Genomic DNA, 18,981 nt, shown 5'->3' with positions numbered 1-18,981 from the left:
TGCACAGACGCATACAATCCTAGGGTCCTTTAGAAGTAGTGTTTTGGGTGTTTTTTGTTAACCCCCTTAAGGAGCAGGGTGTCTTGTTCCTAATGGACCAGACACTTCTTAGCGATTTTACGCATATGGTGGCTTTACAGATTTTTATGTGTATATTTTTATTCTGCAATATTTATTTTTCTACTTGTAACTAACTTTTTAACATCTTAAGTCCTCCATAACATCATATAAGACCTCTGGGGATCATTCACGTTGTCATGTTTTGTTTTTTTTCATTGTAATTTTACACTTTTCCACTGTAACTCAAGCATCCATAGGAGCCCCATTTAGAGGGAAAAACCTCTACATGTAGTGACAGTAGTCACTAACAGAATTAGTTAGTTTGAGAACAGCCTGGCGCCTACTCAAATAGCGAGGACTTGAGAAACCTTCGATCTCCACTGTTTAACCCTTTACATTGCTGCAGCCAGTGTGACCGCGGCATGTAAAACGCTGACAGGGAGGAGGCTTCCTCTATCTCACTAATCTGACCCCTGCAATGTGATCATGGGGTCCCAATGGGTTGCTATGACACCTGCTGGCTTGAATATGATCTCTGAATCTGCCAGCTACGGTGGTACATGAGGCTCAGCCTTTGGCTTAGCTTCATAGGCTTTTTAATACACTGCTATACTTCAGTATAGCAGTGTATTAGAAGAAGAAAATATAGTGATATTAGGATGCCCTAGTGGGACAAAACTAAAAAAATATATTAAAAAAAATTAAATATCAAAATCCCACATTCCCCACTTTACTGTGTAAAAAAATATATTTTTTAAAAATCGCACATTTGGTATCTTGTTCATCATGAAGAAAAAATACAAATAGCATGGTGAAAATGGCTAATTCTGTCTTACAAAAAGCTGAATAGAAAGTGATCAGAACTTTGCATGGCCAACAAATGGTACCATTAAAAAGTACAACCCATCCCTTAGGGGGAAAAAACCCTTACATAGCTCCTTTGACAAAAAAAAAGTAGGGTCTTTGAAATGTAGCAATTAAAAATTCAAAAATGCATTAAGTTGAGAAAAAAAACCTAGCAATTTGTTATTGGTGTACTCATACCGGCCTGCAGAATTAATGTAACATATTTATATTGCACAGTGAATGCTGTAAAAAAAAAAAAATTTTTAAAAAATGCTAGAATTACACATTTTGGTAATCTTGCCTCTAGAAAAAATTGAATAAAAAGCCAAAAACAAGCCCTATAGAGTTCCATCAATGGGAAAATTATTAAAAACCTTTTGGCTCTTGGAATGCAGCAACATAAAAACAAATGTTTAAAAAAATAATAATTGTGCACAAAAATAGCAAAACATTAAAAATCCGTTTAAACTTTGTATTGCCGAATCATGCTGACCCAGTGAATGGTAGCACTTTATTTTCTTTGCACACTGAACGATGTAAAAATGAAACCCCAAAAAACAAATGGCGGATGTTTTGTATAAATAATGTACCCAAAAATGATGACATTTACAAAAAATATTATATACACACAACTTGTCCACCAGAAAATCAAGCACTCATCAAAAAATTACGGTGTGGCTCTTGGAATGTGACAATTAAAAAAAACTGAAAAATGAACTGGTCACGGGGGGGTTTACATTGTCTCAGCAGATCTGCAACACAGAACTATTCAAGTGATCGGCTGTGTTACAGTTCCCAGCGTAACCGATAACCAAATATGCGGCTATTCAGGCATTCTGATGACACAACTTTGGCCATCTCCGGCTGTCTCATTCAGAAGGATGTGGTTGAGGGGAAAGCAATGTGCTCATCACTTCATTAATTGAATCTCCGGACCCTGTTCTCATGTGTGGGGGTCCCAGCAGTCAGACTGCCACCAATCGGATATTAATCCATATTCTGTGAATTGGGGAGAAGTACTTCTTGTGAGACCTCTTTTTAAATCCACCTTTATATTGTGTACTGTACAGAACAAAATCAAGCCAAAATTGACTCTAAAGCGATCTACTTCAAAACCTGTTCATTTCAAACACCTACAGGGAACCCCCAAAAGGAGCTCACCATCTTGCCAAGAGCCTGGATGCGGCTTTAGAACTGTTAGATACTCCGGAGTTGAAAGACAAAGTTGATCTTATTTGGATTATTGGAGGCAGCTCGCTTTATGAGGTAAATGGAGATTTGTTCAGTGAGCGTTTAATTTCTAAAAATAATATATATATTCTGTTGCACTTTTCATAATGTCTTCTATACAGAAAGTAAACTCTGTACTAGAGTTTGATATAGTAATTCCCAAAGGATTGACTCCTTAGTCTCTTGAGCCCCAAAATTTCTCATTCTAAAAAAAAAGAGAAAAAATTTTGTCATCTCTTCAAACTGCGGAGGTGCTCTATCATTAAAGGGGTTGTCCCGCGGCAGCAAGTGGGTCTATACACTTCTGTATGGCCATATTAATGCACTTTGTAATGTACATTGTGCATTAATTATGAGCCATACAGAAGTTATCAGAAGTTTTTCACTTACCTGCTCCGTTGCTGGCGTCCTCGTTTCCATGGAGTCGACTGATTTTCGCCGTCTAATGGCCAAATTAGCCGCGCTTGCGCAGTCCGGGTCGTCTTCTTTCCTCAATGGGGCTCCGTGTAGCTCCGCCCCGTCACGTGCCGATTCCAGCCAATCAGGAGGCTGGAATCGGCAATGGACCGCACAGAAGCCCTGCGGTCCACCGAGGGTGAAGATCCCGGCGGCCATCTTCAGCAGGTAAGTAAGAAGTCACCGGAGCGTGGGGATTCAGGTAAGTACTCTCCGGTGTTCTTTTTTAACCCCTGCATCGGGGTTGTCTCGCGCCGAACGGGGGGCGGGTTGAAAAAAAAAAAACCTTCAACATTCTGGTTGAAGGCTGTACAGCTTCGATATCGGAAGACATCCGGCAGGGTATTCTTACTGTATATTACTGGCCGCTCTATTGTCAGGGGCCTCTACAGCATGTCCCATACCACAGTACTGGCTCTAACCAGCAGATGGCACCGTTGTATAATGGCAGAAAGAGAAAGCCCCCTGGGAAACCCTGAGTCCAAAATTGGATTTCAAAGGTTTAAGAACCTCCAGACTTTTATACTGTCGCCGGCACCACCAATAAGTTAGATTGCAGCAGCAAATTTCTAGTTGCACTTTTCCACCACTTTTCCTCCTAGAAAAAAAAACCTGTAGGGAGTTGTTGCATGAAGAACTTAGTTCCATTTGATTACAAAAGCCCAATCCCCCCTTTTTTTTCTGTGGAGGTAAACTGCTAACTCTCCCAATCCCTCATATACAACTCTGATAGCTGTCAGGCAAATGTGCGTTTAGCCAATGGTTGTCTCGTATGGGCAGCCTAAGTTATATGGCTAAAGAGGTTACTGTATTCCAGATGTCCTCAGCGATTTATACCTCAAGAGACGTATTCAACTTTGAGATATGGTTGGGAGCCACATGCAACTCCAGAAAAATGGGCAGAGAAATTTTTGAGCTAGGGCTACATCGTAACTACGTGCGACCAGAGGTCCCATTATGGCCCTGCAATATCTTAATGCAGGTGAATATAGTTGTGCACGTTGCAGTGACCAGATAGTCACAAGGATTCCTAGCTGAATGAATTCCTGTGATTGTTGAGTTGCGACAACTTGCAACACAACAGCGTTTACATTAGGATGCAATGTAGTAGGGCAATAGTGTCATCTTTTACCACGTACTCAAAGTTTCCATGTAGCCCTACTGTAAATATTGAGGAACAAGAAATATTGAGGAATTGTGAAATTGCAGACCCTAACAAAAGTTAACTTCAATAAATATTTTGGTGTGAGACTTGATTCTATTATCTCACCATCCGATTTGGCATGGTTTGCTAGTTAAGATGCCTGCAATATAGTCAATAGCCAGTACGTACCGTCATAATGTATAACTCATGGTAAGCCACATTGCAAGTGGTTGCGAACCACATGTGGCTACTGAACCACTGGTTGGGGACAATTCAAACTGCTTGGTTGCACTACTATATTGCTTTATTCCGCTAGCTACCTTATGATACTATATGGCCGCTTTCACACGGGCTACGGAATCACGCAATTTTCTTGCGATGCAACGGCGCTACAAAACACATGTTTGTGAAAGCCATGCTTTTCGATGGTTTCCCTTACGTTAGTGATGTTTTCACTGATGCTATGTTGTGAGAAGAAAAAATTGGGGCATGCTCTATCTTTCTGCAATGTGCTGGGTTTTTTTATCTTCCATGTTTCCCTATGTAGCCTTGTTTATCGCATCGCATTAACTTGCGATTTTCGCATTAGAAACTCCTATTTACTTTCACAATTTAAAAAAAAATCATGTTTTTTTTTTCTTTGTTTTTGTTTTATTTTTGTTTTCTTATCATCGCAGGCAGCAACGATGCAAGGTTCTCAAAAAACAAAAAAAACAGCATTGCTGACGCTCAAACTGCAGGAACAAGGGTGTGATATCGCCGCGATCTTGTAACTGCGATATCGCTGTCGCCTGTGTGAAAGAGACCTAAGACAAACGTGTTGAAAAAAAACCTATTTTGTTCTAATTTCTGCTAAAAAGTTCCACTTTATAGTCTTCATCCTTCAGTTTGCATCTGCACTGCCTGGGTTACACTGTCCGCTTCCTCTGTGCATTCAGTTACTGTAATTTAAGGCCGGTAATTTAACTCCCACAGGAGTTTGAATGATAGTCGTCCTATGTAAATCCATGCAGAGACCGAACGACTGAGCGAGAGTTGTTCAGTCATTCACTTTCAGAATGCAGAACCTAAGCGACAAGCCGTTCAATGTAAACAGCAGTCGTTCAGATCTAAACCACTGCCTGCTTACAATGAATGGAGGCAGGCAGGGTAAACTCTCCCCGGCCCACTCCGCCTTCCTGTTGGCCGCGCTGTGGGTGAACCAGCGATGCTCGCTCCTATGTAACAGCACAAGAGCGAGCTTCACTGGGGCAATTGTTGGGCATCGTTTGCCCGACAGTTTATCCCATTTATGGGGCTTTACACTCTCACTGCTTTTATACCATCTGGCATTGTTGTGCACGGTCACACTTGCATTTGCTAATTCACAATATACAGCCCTTACTAGCCTAATTGTTTTACAATATACTCTGATATTGTTATGTACTGCGATGCTATCACATGCTCTGATCGGCTAGGCTGTGAATGTATAAAAAATGTGATCAAAGGATAATCTGGCTCCAAAAAAGCAGCTTAATGCCCGACTAGTCATAATCAAATATAATAGACAGCTATCATGTCTTGTCATGACTGAACTGATACAGTATTAAGCAGAGAAAAAGCAGCTGGTGCACTTTGATTAAATCCCATTTACACGGAGCAATGATCGCTCAAAAATTGCTCAAAAGCGATATTTTTTTGAGCGATATCGTTGCATCTAAACGCGCAGCCATTATGCACTGTTCAGGGATCATTAAATTCAAGCCAGCCTAAAAATCATTGTGCGGTCTTATCACGACCGCACGCTGAGTTCTCCGTGGGTAGTGCTGAGTAGCTACTTAATAGTATGATCACTCAAAACTGTCACTCAAACTGTTGTTTGAGCGATTTAATTTATTTTTTTTGAGCAATCGTTGCTCCATGTAAATGGGCCCTTTACTCATGAGGGAGATAAGACTCCTAGCTAGATCTGTAAAATGATGGATGCTGCTGGTGCCCAGCAGACCACATTGACATACAATGAAATCCATCAGGTTTGTTAAGGTGTCTGCTGTTTTTCCCATCATATATGTAAAGGCCCATTTAGACACGATTCAAAATTCGCTCAAACTCCGGGTTTTTAGCGATAATCATTGTATCTAAATGTGCCCATCTTTCACTGTCTGGCTGAACGACTGTTTTCAGTTCTGCTTGTAAAATGTTGTTCATCAGAACAGCTGATAAGCAGGATCGCATGCTGTGTTCTGTCCATGGAGAGCCTATTACAGCTGATAACATTGTTACAGGTGTTCTCAGTTCTCAGCCCCAGCAGGACCGCAGGCAGTGTCTGCTGTCCATGGTTCTGAATTCTCCAGGGAGCCCTTGGCTGGACAATGGAACTAATTACAGAGCTCAGACCTCCTGCTGAGGTCCCAGAAGCTAATTTGCATGCAAATGAAGCTAATAAAGTACTAATAGCAATTAGTGCCTATTAGTACTTTATGAAAATTATCACTGATCTTTCAATCTTTTGAAAGCTATCTGTGTGTGTAAATGGGCCCTTACGCTTTGCTGAGGCTGCTTTGCACTCAAATGTGAACACAGCCTGACTATGGTAGTATGTAGCGGAAGCGCAAACCCCTACAGGGACACTTGGAAAACAACAGTTTCTAGTCACATCTAATTGGAAGTAGGATAGCATGGTAATCCTATACTGTATCTTGCTTCCTAAATACAGGGTAATTAAAAGAGTTGGGCAAAAGTTAAGGGGACTTATTCATACAGCAATTGATATACAACAACCAGAATGACATGAAAGGTCAGAAGAACTGCATTAAAAACTTGAGTTCTCCATCTTTTCAAGTCCTCCTAGTTATGTCAATTAATGTAGTCAGCTTTCCTATGGCACCGTTCTTTCCAATCACCCTGTATTTCTCCAGCTGCTGCGATGGTTTGCCTACAGACCCCCACCAGCCACATTCATTCCATTAGATTGCCACTCAGTTATGAATATATTTTCTAGTGAAAAAAAATGTAATAGCCCTAAATACCTTAATTCAGGCTTCTTGTATACCGCATCAATCCTAAATCGTTGCCAATGAACTTGGGAGCCTCAGACATATAGCCTTCCCAAGAAGGCAGTAGTATATGGGATTGAGCACGCTTTTTTCTTTTTTCTACTCCACCATTCATTATAATGGAAGGAGACTGAAACCACCTCTTCCCTGTAAATGTGGAACAGAGATCCCTTATTAGTATCTGGAGGTCCTATTATTCGGACTTCCCACTGCCCAAGCATAATTTTGGTAACTGAAGAGAAGAAAATGGGGCAGTACAATAACTACTTGGGTACAATTTCTATAAATTGTCTAAAGAAAAAAAAATCCTTAAAGGGTTAATTAAAACCTATATCCACTTTTAAACCAATTTTTCAACTTGGTGTTAATTATCTATTCCCTTTCTATTCCTCAGCACATCTAGAGAGATTTGATTGTTCATTTATCATGTGCTAATTTCATTTGCATTTGAACATGTATTACATAACTCTTTTTTGCTTTGCTTTTCATTGTTTTGATCCGAACAGGCTTTCTCCTTGAACTGTGTTTCCAGATAAAGTTTTGCTTCTCGGCTGCATTGAGCATTTGATTAAAAAAACTCTTGTTAAAAAGAATGAAATAATTGTGAACAAGGTGACCTTTTAGTTTTTCCAGTTGTAGTCCTTTACAGCTTGTGAAATAGAGAATATAATGGTGTTGTGAAGGGAGATGCTAATGATGGTGGCCGATAGAAACCTATTAATATATTAGTAGGTTTCAACAAATGTTCAAACACAATACTTAATGAGATCTGCAAGATATGTGGAACAGTCCAATCTAATGTGTGCACAAATCTTCTTCCCAAGTCTGGCTACCATTATCTGGTACATTGGTTTAGACTATGGAGCAATAAATAATATAAAACCAGTTTTTCTGAATATATATTAGAGCAACCTCATATACTACTCCTATTATTATCAGAATCGGCAGCGGAAAAATGCTTCCTCTGCATGGCTTGCTGGACAAGGGAAGCCATAATGTACACTGCATATCTGTGGCATTTTTTCTCCCCTTGACATCGCTGATTTCTCATCTGCGGAAATTCAGCATGGGAAGGATAGCCCCCTCTACTTAAACCATAGGACTTGCATAATTATCATGTTACACTTCTATTTCTCTAGAACCTTTCTTACTGTATTCTTGGGGTTTCACACATTCTGGGTCCATTTCATCATACGTTTTCTCAACTCTACCCTACATTCACATTCAAAACGCGGTCATTTTTTTGGTAAGCCACTTAAAGACTTTTTTCAACTGGTTACTAGCATTGCTAAGATTAATAGTTAGCAATCTTGGTGATTTGACAGCTATATTCTCATAGAAATGAGACCGATTCAATAAATAAAGTGCTTTTGAAATAACTACACCTCTTTCAAATGTTGCCATATGAAATTTCCAAAATTATCAAAAACTTCAAGTGGAAATGATCTAATATGCAGTAATGGTGCTGGCTAGAGACGAGCGAGCATACTCGCTAAGGGCAATTGCTCGAGCAAGCATTGCCCTTAGCGAGTACCTGCCTGCTCGAGAGACAAGGTTCGGGTGCAGGTGCGGGGGAGCGGTGAGTAGCGGCAGTCAGCGGGGGGGAGGGGGAGAGAGAGATCTCCCCCGCAGCTCCCTGCGCACCGCCGGCACCCGAACCTTGTCTCTCGAGCGGGCAGGTACTCGCTAAGGGCAATGCTCGCTCGAGCAATTGCCCTTAGCGAGTATGCTCGCTCATCACTAGGGCTGGCTCCAGAAAAGTACTGCTCTCTTTTTCCTAACTCTCACTGCATATTCGCCAGCTTCTTCCCCTCTTCCACTTTTTGTTGTTTGTTCCCAGGTTCTCTTCTCTCTTCTATTTGCACAGCCCCTATTGGGCCAACCATCAGCAGTTGAGTTTTCAGTACAATCTCTATGCTGACGGCACCTAATCATATACTACTTCCTGTGGACATCCGCTTTTCACTATGGCAAAACCCCAGTGATTGTCTGAACATCATGCCCTCTCTCTATCTGAAAGTAAATATTTCAAAAATTGAATTTCTTGATTTCTGCTGTCTACTAACCTACTTAAACATGATATTTGATTTTCATTGTGTGGTGTTACTATAAACTCTAGGCAGCACAACCACTTTCTTGGCATTATACTCTACTCTTCTTGTTCTCCTCTTCACTCCCTATATTTAATCAATTCATGTTCGTGTCACCCTCACGTCAATAATATCTCTAGGATCTGAATATTTCAGATGAAAAAAGCAAAAACTTATTCTGATTCATTCTTGGTTTGACTGTTACTCATTGCTAAATGGTTTTCCCCTTCTTCCCTTCTTCAATCTATCTTGAATGAAGCAGCCAGGCTCCTTCTTTCTGTCCAACCATTACAATAATGCTGGTACCGTGTGCCAGTCTTTGCACTGGTTGCCCGTCCACAGTGTGATTAAAATTGTATTCCACTCTTTCATAAAGCTCTCCACAGTGCTGCATCTCCCTACATCGTTTTCCTTATGTTTTCCACCCTACCCATGCGCTGCATTCTACCAACAATGTAACACTAAAGTCCCATTTACACGGAAAGAAACTATGCCCAACAGTCATACCCGCATGTACTCACTCCCGTGCTGTTACACAGGGGTGAGTATTGTTGGCTCGCAGCGGGGCAGCTGGAGATTTCCCTCCTCGCTCTCCCCCACCCATCTCTATTCACTTTAACAGCGGCCGTTCAGTAAATTATCATCGTTTAGCTCATCTTTTATCTTTAGGCTGCATAAACAATGAAAGATTAGCTGAACGATGATCATTCACTGTAAACAGCAGCCGTACAGTACTGAATGGCTGCTGTGTTAATGATGGGTGGAGGGGGGGGGGGGGGGACGAGGAGTAAAATCTCCTCCAGCTGCCCCGGCCCCCTGCTGGCCATTCTGTCAGGGAGCCAGCGATACTGCTCCTGTGTAACAGCAGGGGAGCGAGTGTATGCAGGGACGAGTGTCGAGCCGTGTAAATGCGGCTTAAGGCCCAATGTCCACAGGCAGATCTGATTTGTGAAAGATCTGCAAATCAAGCCGCTCATAGGAAAGCATGGGCATCTGCACATGAATTAAAGTATGCAGATTTGTTTTGCAGACCTTTTGGTCGGTAAAACAAATCGCAGCATGTTCCATTTCAGTGCGGTTCCCGCACGGACTGCTTCCATTGAAGTTAATGGAAGCTGTCTGATCCGCGGTCCATCTGCAATTAAATTGCGAACCGGCCACCTACTTCACGGGAAGCAGGAGGTTTAAAAACAAAACTCCACTGCACATGTGCGGCGGCTGGCGCTTCCCCACACATCTGCAGGGAAGAAAATAAAAGACCCGGACAGGTAATCAGTGTCCTCTGCTGTGGGCAGGGTCGTATTCCGCTGCGGGCTCCATGCGGAATCCGATCCGCCCGTGGACATTCGGCCTTCCATTGAAGGAGAATTCAACACCTCCCGTGGTAACCTGTTCCACTGATTGATCACCCTCACCTGGTCCATATGACGGACTGGAATCAGACGTACAATGTCTTCTGCCTGTGACTCTCACTGCACATGGACGTGTGAGATGCAAGTCGTGTCTGAGAATGTCAGACGCAAGTCGCATGAACCCTTATATAGTCTAAACCTCACACTCCTGTCTCCAAGACTTTTCTCATTCTGCAACCATTCTTTTGAGTGTGCCACCTTAGACACTCAGATTAATTCCCAATATCCACTGATTTTTAGGCAGGCCTATCGCATCCCCCAAATCTCAATTTTTTTTTCTATTTCCTCCATTTTACATTATTGCTCAAAACTCGACCCCCTCCTTTAAACCGTAACCTCCACACTCTGCATATGCACAGTTATACAGTGCAGATACTGAACGGCCTGTTTTTTTGTTTTTTTTTTCTGCTACTATTTTCTTTTATATAAGATGACTGGCAACTTTTACCGTGTCATCTCTATTTTCTCATAGATCGTAAGATCACATGAGCAGGTTCCCACACCTCGTTTAAGTAGTTTGTTAGGCCGCTCTCACACAGGCGTATTGTCAATGCACGTGACACATGATGCTAATACACAGCAAAATTGAGAAAGTCCAGCGTTGGGTTAAAAGCTTTAAGTCTTTATTAAATAATACAGACAGACATGGAGCAACAAAGGACATGAGCCGTCTTACATGCATCAGGCAAGCATGTTACCCTTAAATCGTAGACCTATATGGTCTATGCCAACTATGATTAAGGGCAACCTGCTTGCCTGAAACATGTAAGACGGCTCATGTCCTTTGTTGCTCCATGTCTGTCTGTATTATTTAATAAAGACTTTAAGCTTTTAACCCAACACTGGACTTTCTCCATTCTCCTGTGCATCAGTTGTGGTTTGCAGCGAGTCCGTGCGTGGGAGCGTCTGCAGAGGAGCTGCTTTCTGGTTTGCATTTCACATGATGCTAATAGCCCATTGATTTGTATTGGGCACTTACACCAGCATTTAGAAAAAATAACATTTTGTGCAAGAAAAAAACACAGCATGCTTTACCTTGGCACATATTGCACGGGCATACACCCCAAGAGAGTGCCTGGGGATTGGCGGGAGCCCGGCCTTACTCTGTGATGTCTGACTTCTGTCTGCATGTGTATCTTCTGCATTAAGTGACGTGGAATATATCGCCGCTATATAAAGATTTCCCTACAGTGTAAACTTCACCAAGCAAACTCATTTTGTTTCTCTGTTATTTAAAGCAAATAAATTGCATCTACCTGAATTGCAAACGCTTTCCTTGCAGACTTGTCCAAAGTATAAGACGCGTGGGTAGCTACTTTTCCATGGATACAAGCTACCTGCAGGGAGTTCAACATGACTCACTGTTACTCTTCATCCAGAGTAATGTGGATTAATTCTTTCTCCTACCTTTCACGTAATATGCCTCTGGGCTATGTTTAATTACACTCTAGCCCTCTCCTCATACATCATGGAAGGGGGTTTATTACTGTTAAGTAAGGGCACTGCTGCATTTTTGTTTCTATCTCTTCGTACTTTCTCTGTTGCCTTTTTATAGCTGCAATAGTAAGTCCGTTTCTGAAGACGTCAGTGAATCCAAGAAGACAATAGTGCAAATACCTGCTTCAACTGGGCCCAATGCCCGGTATTTAATCCTGTTGTCCTTTTGGACACCATTATTTGAAAATTATACTTCTATTGAGGGAACATAGAAAGATCGTTGAAAGCTTGCATACAAAAGATAGTCTGTTCTAACTTTAGACATCCATCATCGTATGTCCTTTAACCCTTTCCCGCTCCAGGGTATAATTTTACGTCCTGGCCGCGGGGTACTTTCCGCAACAGGGCATAAACTTACGTCCTGGGGATCATAAGCGATCGTGCACTATCCGGTAGTGGCAGCCAGCTGTCAGTGATAGCTGGCCTCCCGCTGCAATAGTGGGGGGGTGTCGGTGATGCGCCCCCTGCTGTTAACCCATGTAGATCGTGGCATGGGAAGGGCTCACAGAGGGAGCGCGCTTCCCCTGTGATGTTGTCGGGCTCTTGCAGTATAATCGCAGAGATACTAGTGTCCTGTATTGCCAGTGCCTGTGATGGCTGTAATAAGCGATAAGGCATTGCAGGAGAGAGGTCCTGCAATGCCTTATCACAGTGATCATCAGTGCTATGGTGAAAGTCCCCCAGAGGGACACAAAGTGTGTTAAAAAAAAAAAAAAATGCAAGGAAAAAAAGTGTAAAATACTTTTTAGGTGCTTTTTCTTATATGAACATAAAGGTAAAAAAAAATTAAAATCCCACATATTTGGTATAGCCGCATCCGTAACAACATGTACAATAAGTTGCACATGCTTTTTATTCTGCACGGCAAAAAGCGTTAAAAAAAACGCTTAAAAACTGAGGCAGAATGCTAATTTTTAGTATTTTGCCTCCCAAACAACGCAATAAAAGTGATCCAAAAAGCCGTATGTACCCCAAAATGGTACCAGTAAAAACTACAGTTCGTCTCGCAAAAAATAAGCCCTCACAGAGAAAAATAAAATAAGTTACAGGACTTTGAATGCAGCATTTTAGAAAAAAAAGATTTTCAAAAAAAGGGTTTTTATTGCAGAAAAGTAGGAAAAACTAAAAAATTATTAAAAATTTTGGTATTGTTGTAATCGTACTGACCAGCAGAAAAAATATATTGTGATTTATGCTGCATGATTAATGTTGTAAAAAAAAAAATCTATGGCAGAATTGATGCTTTTTCTCTGCCTGTTTATCATAAAAAAATAAGTTTTACAATATAGTCTAGGTACCCAAAAATGGCACCACCAAAAATTACAGTTCGCCACGCAAAAAATAAGCCCTTATATGGCTGCGTCGACAGAGAAGTAAAAAAAAGTTATGGCTTTTGAAAAAAGGAGGTGAAAATCCGCCAAAAATCGTTGCGTCCTTCAGCCCAAAATAGGCCGTGTCCTTAAGGGGTATTTGCTTGTGAGGAACCCCATTCCAATGTGCTGCCAATCCAAAAATAAAGTACTAGTCAATTACATGTCTGTCAAAAATGCCCTGTTAGCTTTTAAACCCACAGTCTTCATTGAAGTTATTTACTGCTTGTTGCTAGAGTAGCGGACCACCTCCACTATGGAGCAGAGATGGCGATCTGCTGGGTGACCAAGATCTCTGGAGTGCATGTGCAATGGCTCCTGGCCACTAGATCCCGTTGCTCTCTGCTGTTTCTTTGCTTCTGAGCAGCAAGAACAAGGACTTGTTTGTATTGCTCATATGCTCTTGCGGGACGCGTAAAGAAAACCTGTTCACCCAGTGGTCATTCGCTCTTTGTGATCGGGTAAAGAAAGGCTCGCAGTTTAGAGTATTAGAGTGGCAAGACTCAACTGTGGGTTTGCTTACCTGAACTTATAGTGTTGTAAGGATCTAGTAGAAACCACAGTTAATGAATAACTGGGGCTGAAAATTAGTCAAAGTTCACAGCAGCACAACCAAAACCCAATAAAATTACGTTTAATAAAATACTTAGTCGGTAAGTTGTGTCTCAGTGGCTTCTTTGGCTATGCTGCAGGGCATCTAGTAGACCTGTAGCAAGGCAGGAATACTTTCATAATATACTTATTTAAAACTGGCCGTATTGAAACACCTTTTTTTTTTTTTTTTTTCCTCTACAATAACGTACTGAATCAATTCACTGAAAACTATATTTTCATAAACTCTGCATATTCTCTTCTAGACCATGGTGGAGAGCATAGGGGACCCCACAAAGCTACTTTTAATAGGGTAGAGAGCCTACAAAAGTAAATGGAAGGTAAAAGAGCTGCTCTCCTCACTCAGAGCTTGCGGCTTGGCTGCCCATGTTAGAACATGGTTTCACCTAAGATTAAAGTGACCCTCTCATTCAAGACAATTCTGAATCTGTAATCTAAACACTACATGCTGCTCTGACTGGCCAGTGTCACGCTGACATGGGCTGCTCTGCCCAATCAAAATAGCATGTAATGAATACATATGATGGGCTGCATGAAGTATTGAGCCTTACCCAGAAAAAACTGAAAATGCCGCACTATTCTGCATATTCCCCCAGGATGTCAGGGCACCTGTGACATCTCTCCTGCAGCTTTTTAAGTCCCTGCAAATAGAATTCTTCCTACTGCTGGTCAAACCACTCATTTGCAGCTTTAGTTGCTTCCAAAACACCCTCAAACTGTTGTCCCTTTAGGTGTTTTTTGAGATTAAGGAACAGATGGTTGTCAGATGGAGCCAGGACGGGTGAATTGGTTGGATCGTGCATTAGTTGAAAACCTAAGGAGGTCATTTTTGCAATACGGTCACCTGCAGCGTGTGACGGGGCATTGTCATGCAACAGGATGTCACCTTTGGAGAACTTTCCTCGATGTTTTTCCTTAATATTTTGCCTCGGCTTAGTCAATAACGAGCAGTAATATGTTGCATGGATGGTTGAACCACGAGCAGAACTCCCTTCTTATCCCCAAAAATGGTTGCCATCTGCTTCTGTGCTGACCTTTGTACACAAAACTTCTTTGGCCTAGGGGAACCACTGTGCCTCCATTCCTCAGACTATTCCTCTCTCTCTGGATCATAACAGTGGATCCAAGTCTCATCAGCAGTTAGTCCAGGAAATCTGATTCAATTCTTGCGAAATGCTCCAACACAGCCACCAATGTCTCCACTCGTCTCCTCTTCTCTTCAGAAGATCCATTTGGCTGTAAGCGTTCTTATTCCCAAGTCATTGTGAATAATGGCACCAACTCTCTCACGTGATATCCCCAGATATGTAGCAATACTTTTGGTGGTCCTCCATGATCATGTCTTGGATGGCTTTGCAGGCAAGGAGACGGAGACAGGCCTTCCACTGAGTTTCTCACTTTTAACACCGTAATAACCAGTTTTAAAATTTGCAACCCAACGTTTAACTGTTGCATATGAAGGGTTGCTGTCACCCAAAGTTTGTGACGTTGCATCATGGATCTGCTTTGCACCTTTGCCTTGGAGAAACAGGAGCTTGATTATGGTTCTACGCTCTTCCACACTGAATGTCTGTGGAGATGCTGCCATGTTCACTATGGACCAGAAAAAGAAACTAAGTTAAAATCATAGTTGATTTTTGCATCGTTGAATGTAGAAAAGTACACCCCGCAATTTACAGCTTCCTAGCTCAATTTTTTTTTTCTGGGTAAGGCTCAATACTCAGCACTGCCTAATACACGGTGTGCATCAGGTAGTCAGAAATGTGGTGTTGTCGTCTTTGTCCAGGCCTGGAGGGCTGCTTTTGAGGTTCATGCACATACATTGGCTTCTGTCAGTCTTTGGCTTTCCACCGGTTTATTTTAACATTTTTTGTTTTCTCAGTTAGGCCCCCTGTCCACGGCCATGACGGGATATCGCTAACGATATACTGTAGGGAGGAGAGCTGTCAGGTCTCCGCGCTGAGCCTATCTGACATATAGGCTCACTGCGACTGTAATCCCGCGAGCGGAGAATCTCTATGATTCTCCGCTCGTGGACGTCGGGGCTGGATTATCGCCGTGGACAACCCAGTGAACTATCGCCTGTGGACAGGAGCCCTTAAGCCTTGCGCTGATTGTATTTGAGTGTTCTGTCAAAGGTATACACTGTACATCAGGAAGATTCTTTACATGGAAGCCCTATGGGCACCAGTGGCATGTGGTGCTCATAGGCTTCCATGTAAAGAAGAAAAAAAAAATGGAGGGATGGTTAAGTGCAGTTTTGTTTTGTGGAAAGCCTCTGCATAGACAAATGTAGTCACCTACACCTCTTCCATACAGTGAAAATATGATATACCTACTCTGGCCAAAAGGGGACACACTTGGCCCACTTACACATGAATGGGTGCCTATGTTCGGGCGGAGTACAGGTGCCTTTCAGTTTTGTGGGAGGCAGTTATAAGGCACTTTTTTTTTTTTTTTTTTTTTTTTTTTTTTTCTTTTTGTAGTTATTGCATCGATCTCTAGTTTAGCAAAGTCACTTGACTCCTTATGAGTACAACCATAAAATAACCCCAAAGGAGACTCTGTTTTTGGATCTTTAAAAAAATAAAAATAAATTTAAAAAAAAAATGGATTTTCAAGGACTTCAATGAGGGCCTTTTTTTTTTTGCTTGCTGTTTTTATATTGTGGCTATGTAGTAATGAACAGCTGATTGTAGGGACTATCGGGACTCTTGTTATGCAAAACGATTGGCAAAACCGGATAACTCCAACAGTGTACTCGGTGTATATATACAGACTGTTAATGACCTACATTTACTTTCACACCAATCTTTGACCTGTCCGGAAGCAGAACATGATACTTTTCTAATATACACACAGTGCATCATTGCACTTACTGTTAATTTGTATGCTGACCTTTCAGGTATGTGTACAGAGTAAATACATCACCTCTGCCAGCGTGATTAAATATCACCAGCTGCTGTGTTCCCACTCCAGTCCTCCAAGCACTGATTTCTCTGAAATGTTTTTTTTTTTTTTTTTACCCTATCACTTGAGTTATTTTTCTCAAAACTACTTTATTTTAATCATCCCATCTAATTTCATGATGGCTCTTTTCAGCACTCAGATGCAGCCATGATATAAAATACTGTTTTCTATATGTACATAGCAGTATGAAGCTGTATTTTATTTCATCGCTGCAGCTGACTACTTTCATGATGGCTTTTTTTTTAGTAGACTAAAATATATACGTATAATAAATGGGGGAAAAAAAAAAAAATATATATATATATATATATATATATATATATATATATATATATATATATATATATATATATATATATATATATATATATATATATATATATATATAACTTTATTTCAGTCAGACTTGTTGATGTTCTTTCTGCTGTCACTTTATCAGGTTGCATGTCGTGTGGCAGCGGGTACCAGGAGGAGTCGGCCTGGTATTCTAAATGCTTCATTAATCTCTCTCCAAGAAATGCTTTTTTTGAAAATTTAAAGAGATTGTTTGGTTACATACTGACTTTTTAAAATTGGATTCAAATAAGTTAAAATAAATAAATAAAACTGGACTTCCCCGCCCTCCACATTGGCGATCCAGCTCTGCAGCATTGCGATCCTCCTGATATGTGTTGATAGCAGAAGTCTGGCAGGCAGCTGTCACCTGTCAGACACCACAGCTTGACTGCCCATTCTACTGGCATCAGTACTTGCATCCTGGGCGCCAAGAGGTCAGAGGTTTGGACTATTGCTGTTGTGCACAACAAAAGAGAAAGTCAGCAGTTCCAAACAAATGTAAAGGGGATCTCTATTCACTCATCTGTCCCAGGTGGGTGCTTCAGTGAGAGTATATAGATGGGTATCCAGCTTTCCCATTCATTTGAAGGCCTTTGACCCAAAAATGGGTCTTTTAGAGTTGGACCCATCCAATAAGGTTTACTTGGACGTGGCAGATGGGCCCACATGCTATGATCAAAATGTGCACTAAGAACTTTGTATATTTATGTGGTTGTGGTTGTTAGAACAGGTTGTGCAATTTTATTCAGATATTAAATGTGTAGGAGTGCTGAAGCATGTTTGCTACTATATCAACCTTCCTTTAGATATCTGCCTTCCTTTCTTATGATATCCTCCTTCGAGGTGCCTTTTTCCAAAGCTGTACCAGAACCAATATATATGCCAAAAGCAACAACCCTGAGTGGATCCTCTTTATTAATCCTATGTAAAATTTAACCTTAAAGAAATATAAAAATAGAGATCTGCTGCAGCAGCAAGAAAAAATGATTAGACTCAGTCTAAACAACCTGCCTCGCAAATTAGGTAAAGCTCCACCATTCCTAATAAAGTGTATATACACCTAAACTACACAATAGACTGACCTCCATCCCCGGCCGGCTAATTGTTTCTGGCAACAATCTGATTTCACATGCCAGCGTGTATGTCGATGCCGTTCTTCGCCCCTTCGTGACAGATCTTCCCTCCTTGTCTACGAGATACTCGGAATACGATTAGAAGAATCCAAGACTTTTTATTAGCAAAGCAGAACTCATTTTGGCTACCATAGAGGTGATCACTTTATTGCACATAATGCGTTGGAGTTACTTTTGTTTATTCTACACAATTGTTTTCTTCTTGATAACTTCTTTTATTTCTTCAATTGGTTGGCATTACAATGGGTACAGCCTGTGCACCTACACACGTAAACCTTTTTTTATGATGGTGGGAATCCACTGTGGTCTTCAAGGATGAATTGGAGGGTCCTTCTGATCGTATGTTACTATGGGGACACTATATTGATATGTTGGCCTTGAATGTTATGTGTTCCTTGTATTGGCTGTCACACACTGTTCCGCCTTTGCACTGGTGTCGGTGCATTATGCCCACAGCCATTATTGGTTAATCTGTGTCTCATACAGCCGATTGGTGATGGCGATGATACTAATCCCTCCTCTTACTGATATATACTGTATGTCCGTTTTAGCTGAGTACGGCATATATAGCTCCGTGTACCCCTGAGGACATCAGTTGTCTGCTGAAACCTGTCTGGGGAGCTCTGCTATTATGTTTTAGTTTCAGATCTATGCTGTAGACCTTTATCTGCTCCCTACAGATTGTGGTGCTTTCAGTATATTAGTACCACTGATACCAGTCAGTAATGTGCACAAGCAATTATGTTGGAGTTGGTGGAGTGAGTGCTAGCTCCATTGTCTTAATAGTGTG

At 41.4% G+C, this 18,981-nt stretch overlaps 1 protein-coding gene across 1 annotated transcript in view; it reads left to right on the top strand.

The window, feature by feature from the left end:
- The window catches only part of DHFR (dihydrofolate reductase), a 49,918-nt gene that overhangs the window by 14,699 nt on the left and 16,238 nt on the right, over positions 1–18,981 (top strand). Inside the window, exon 4 of the mRNA XM_066601893.1 lies at positions 2,046–2,172. Within this exon, the coding sequence (XP_066457990.1) occupies positions 2,046–2,172 (127 nt within the window). The remainder of the gene's footprint in view (positions 1–2,045; positions 2,173–18,981) is intronic.

The sequence above is a fragment of the Eleutherodactylus coqui genome, chromosome 5 (assembly GCF_035609145.1).
Source record: "Eleutherodactylus coqui strain aEleCoq1 chromosome 5, aEleCoq1.hap1, whole genome shotgun sequence".
NCBI classification, from domain to species: Eukaryota; Metazoa; Chordata; class Amphibia; order Anura; family Eleutherodactylidae; genus Eleutherodactylus; species Eleutherodactylus coqui.
This window is presented reverse-complemented; position numbering and strand designations above follow the sequence as displayed.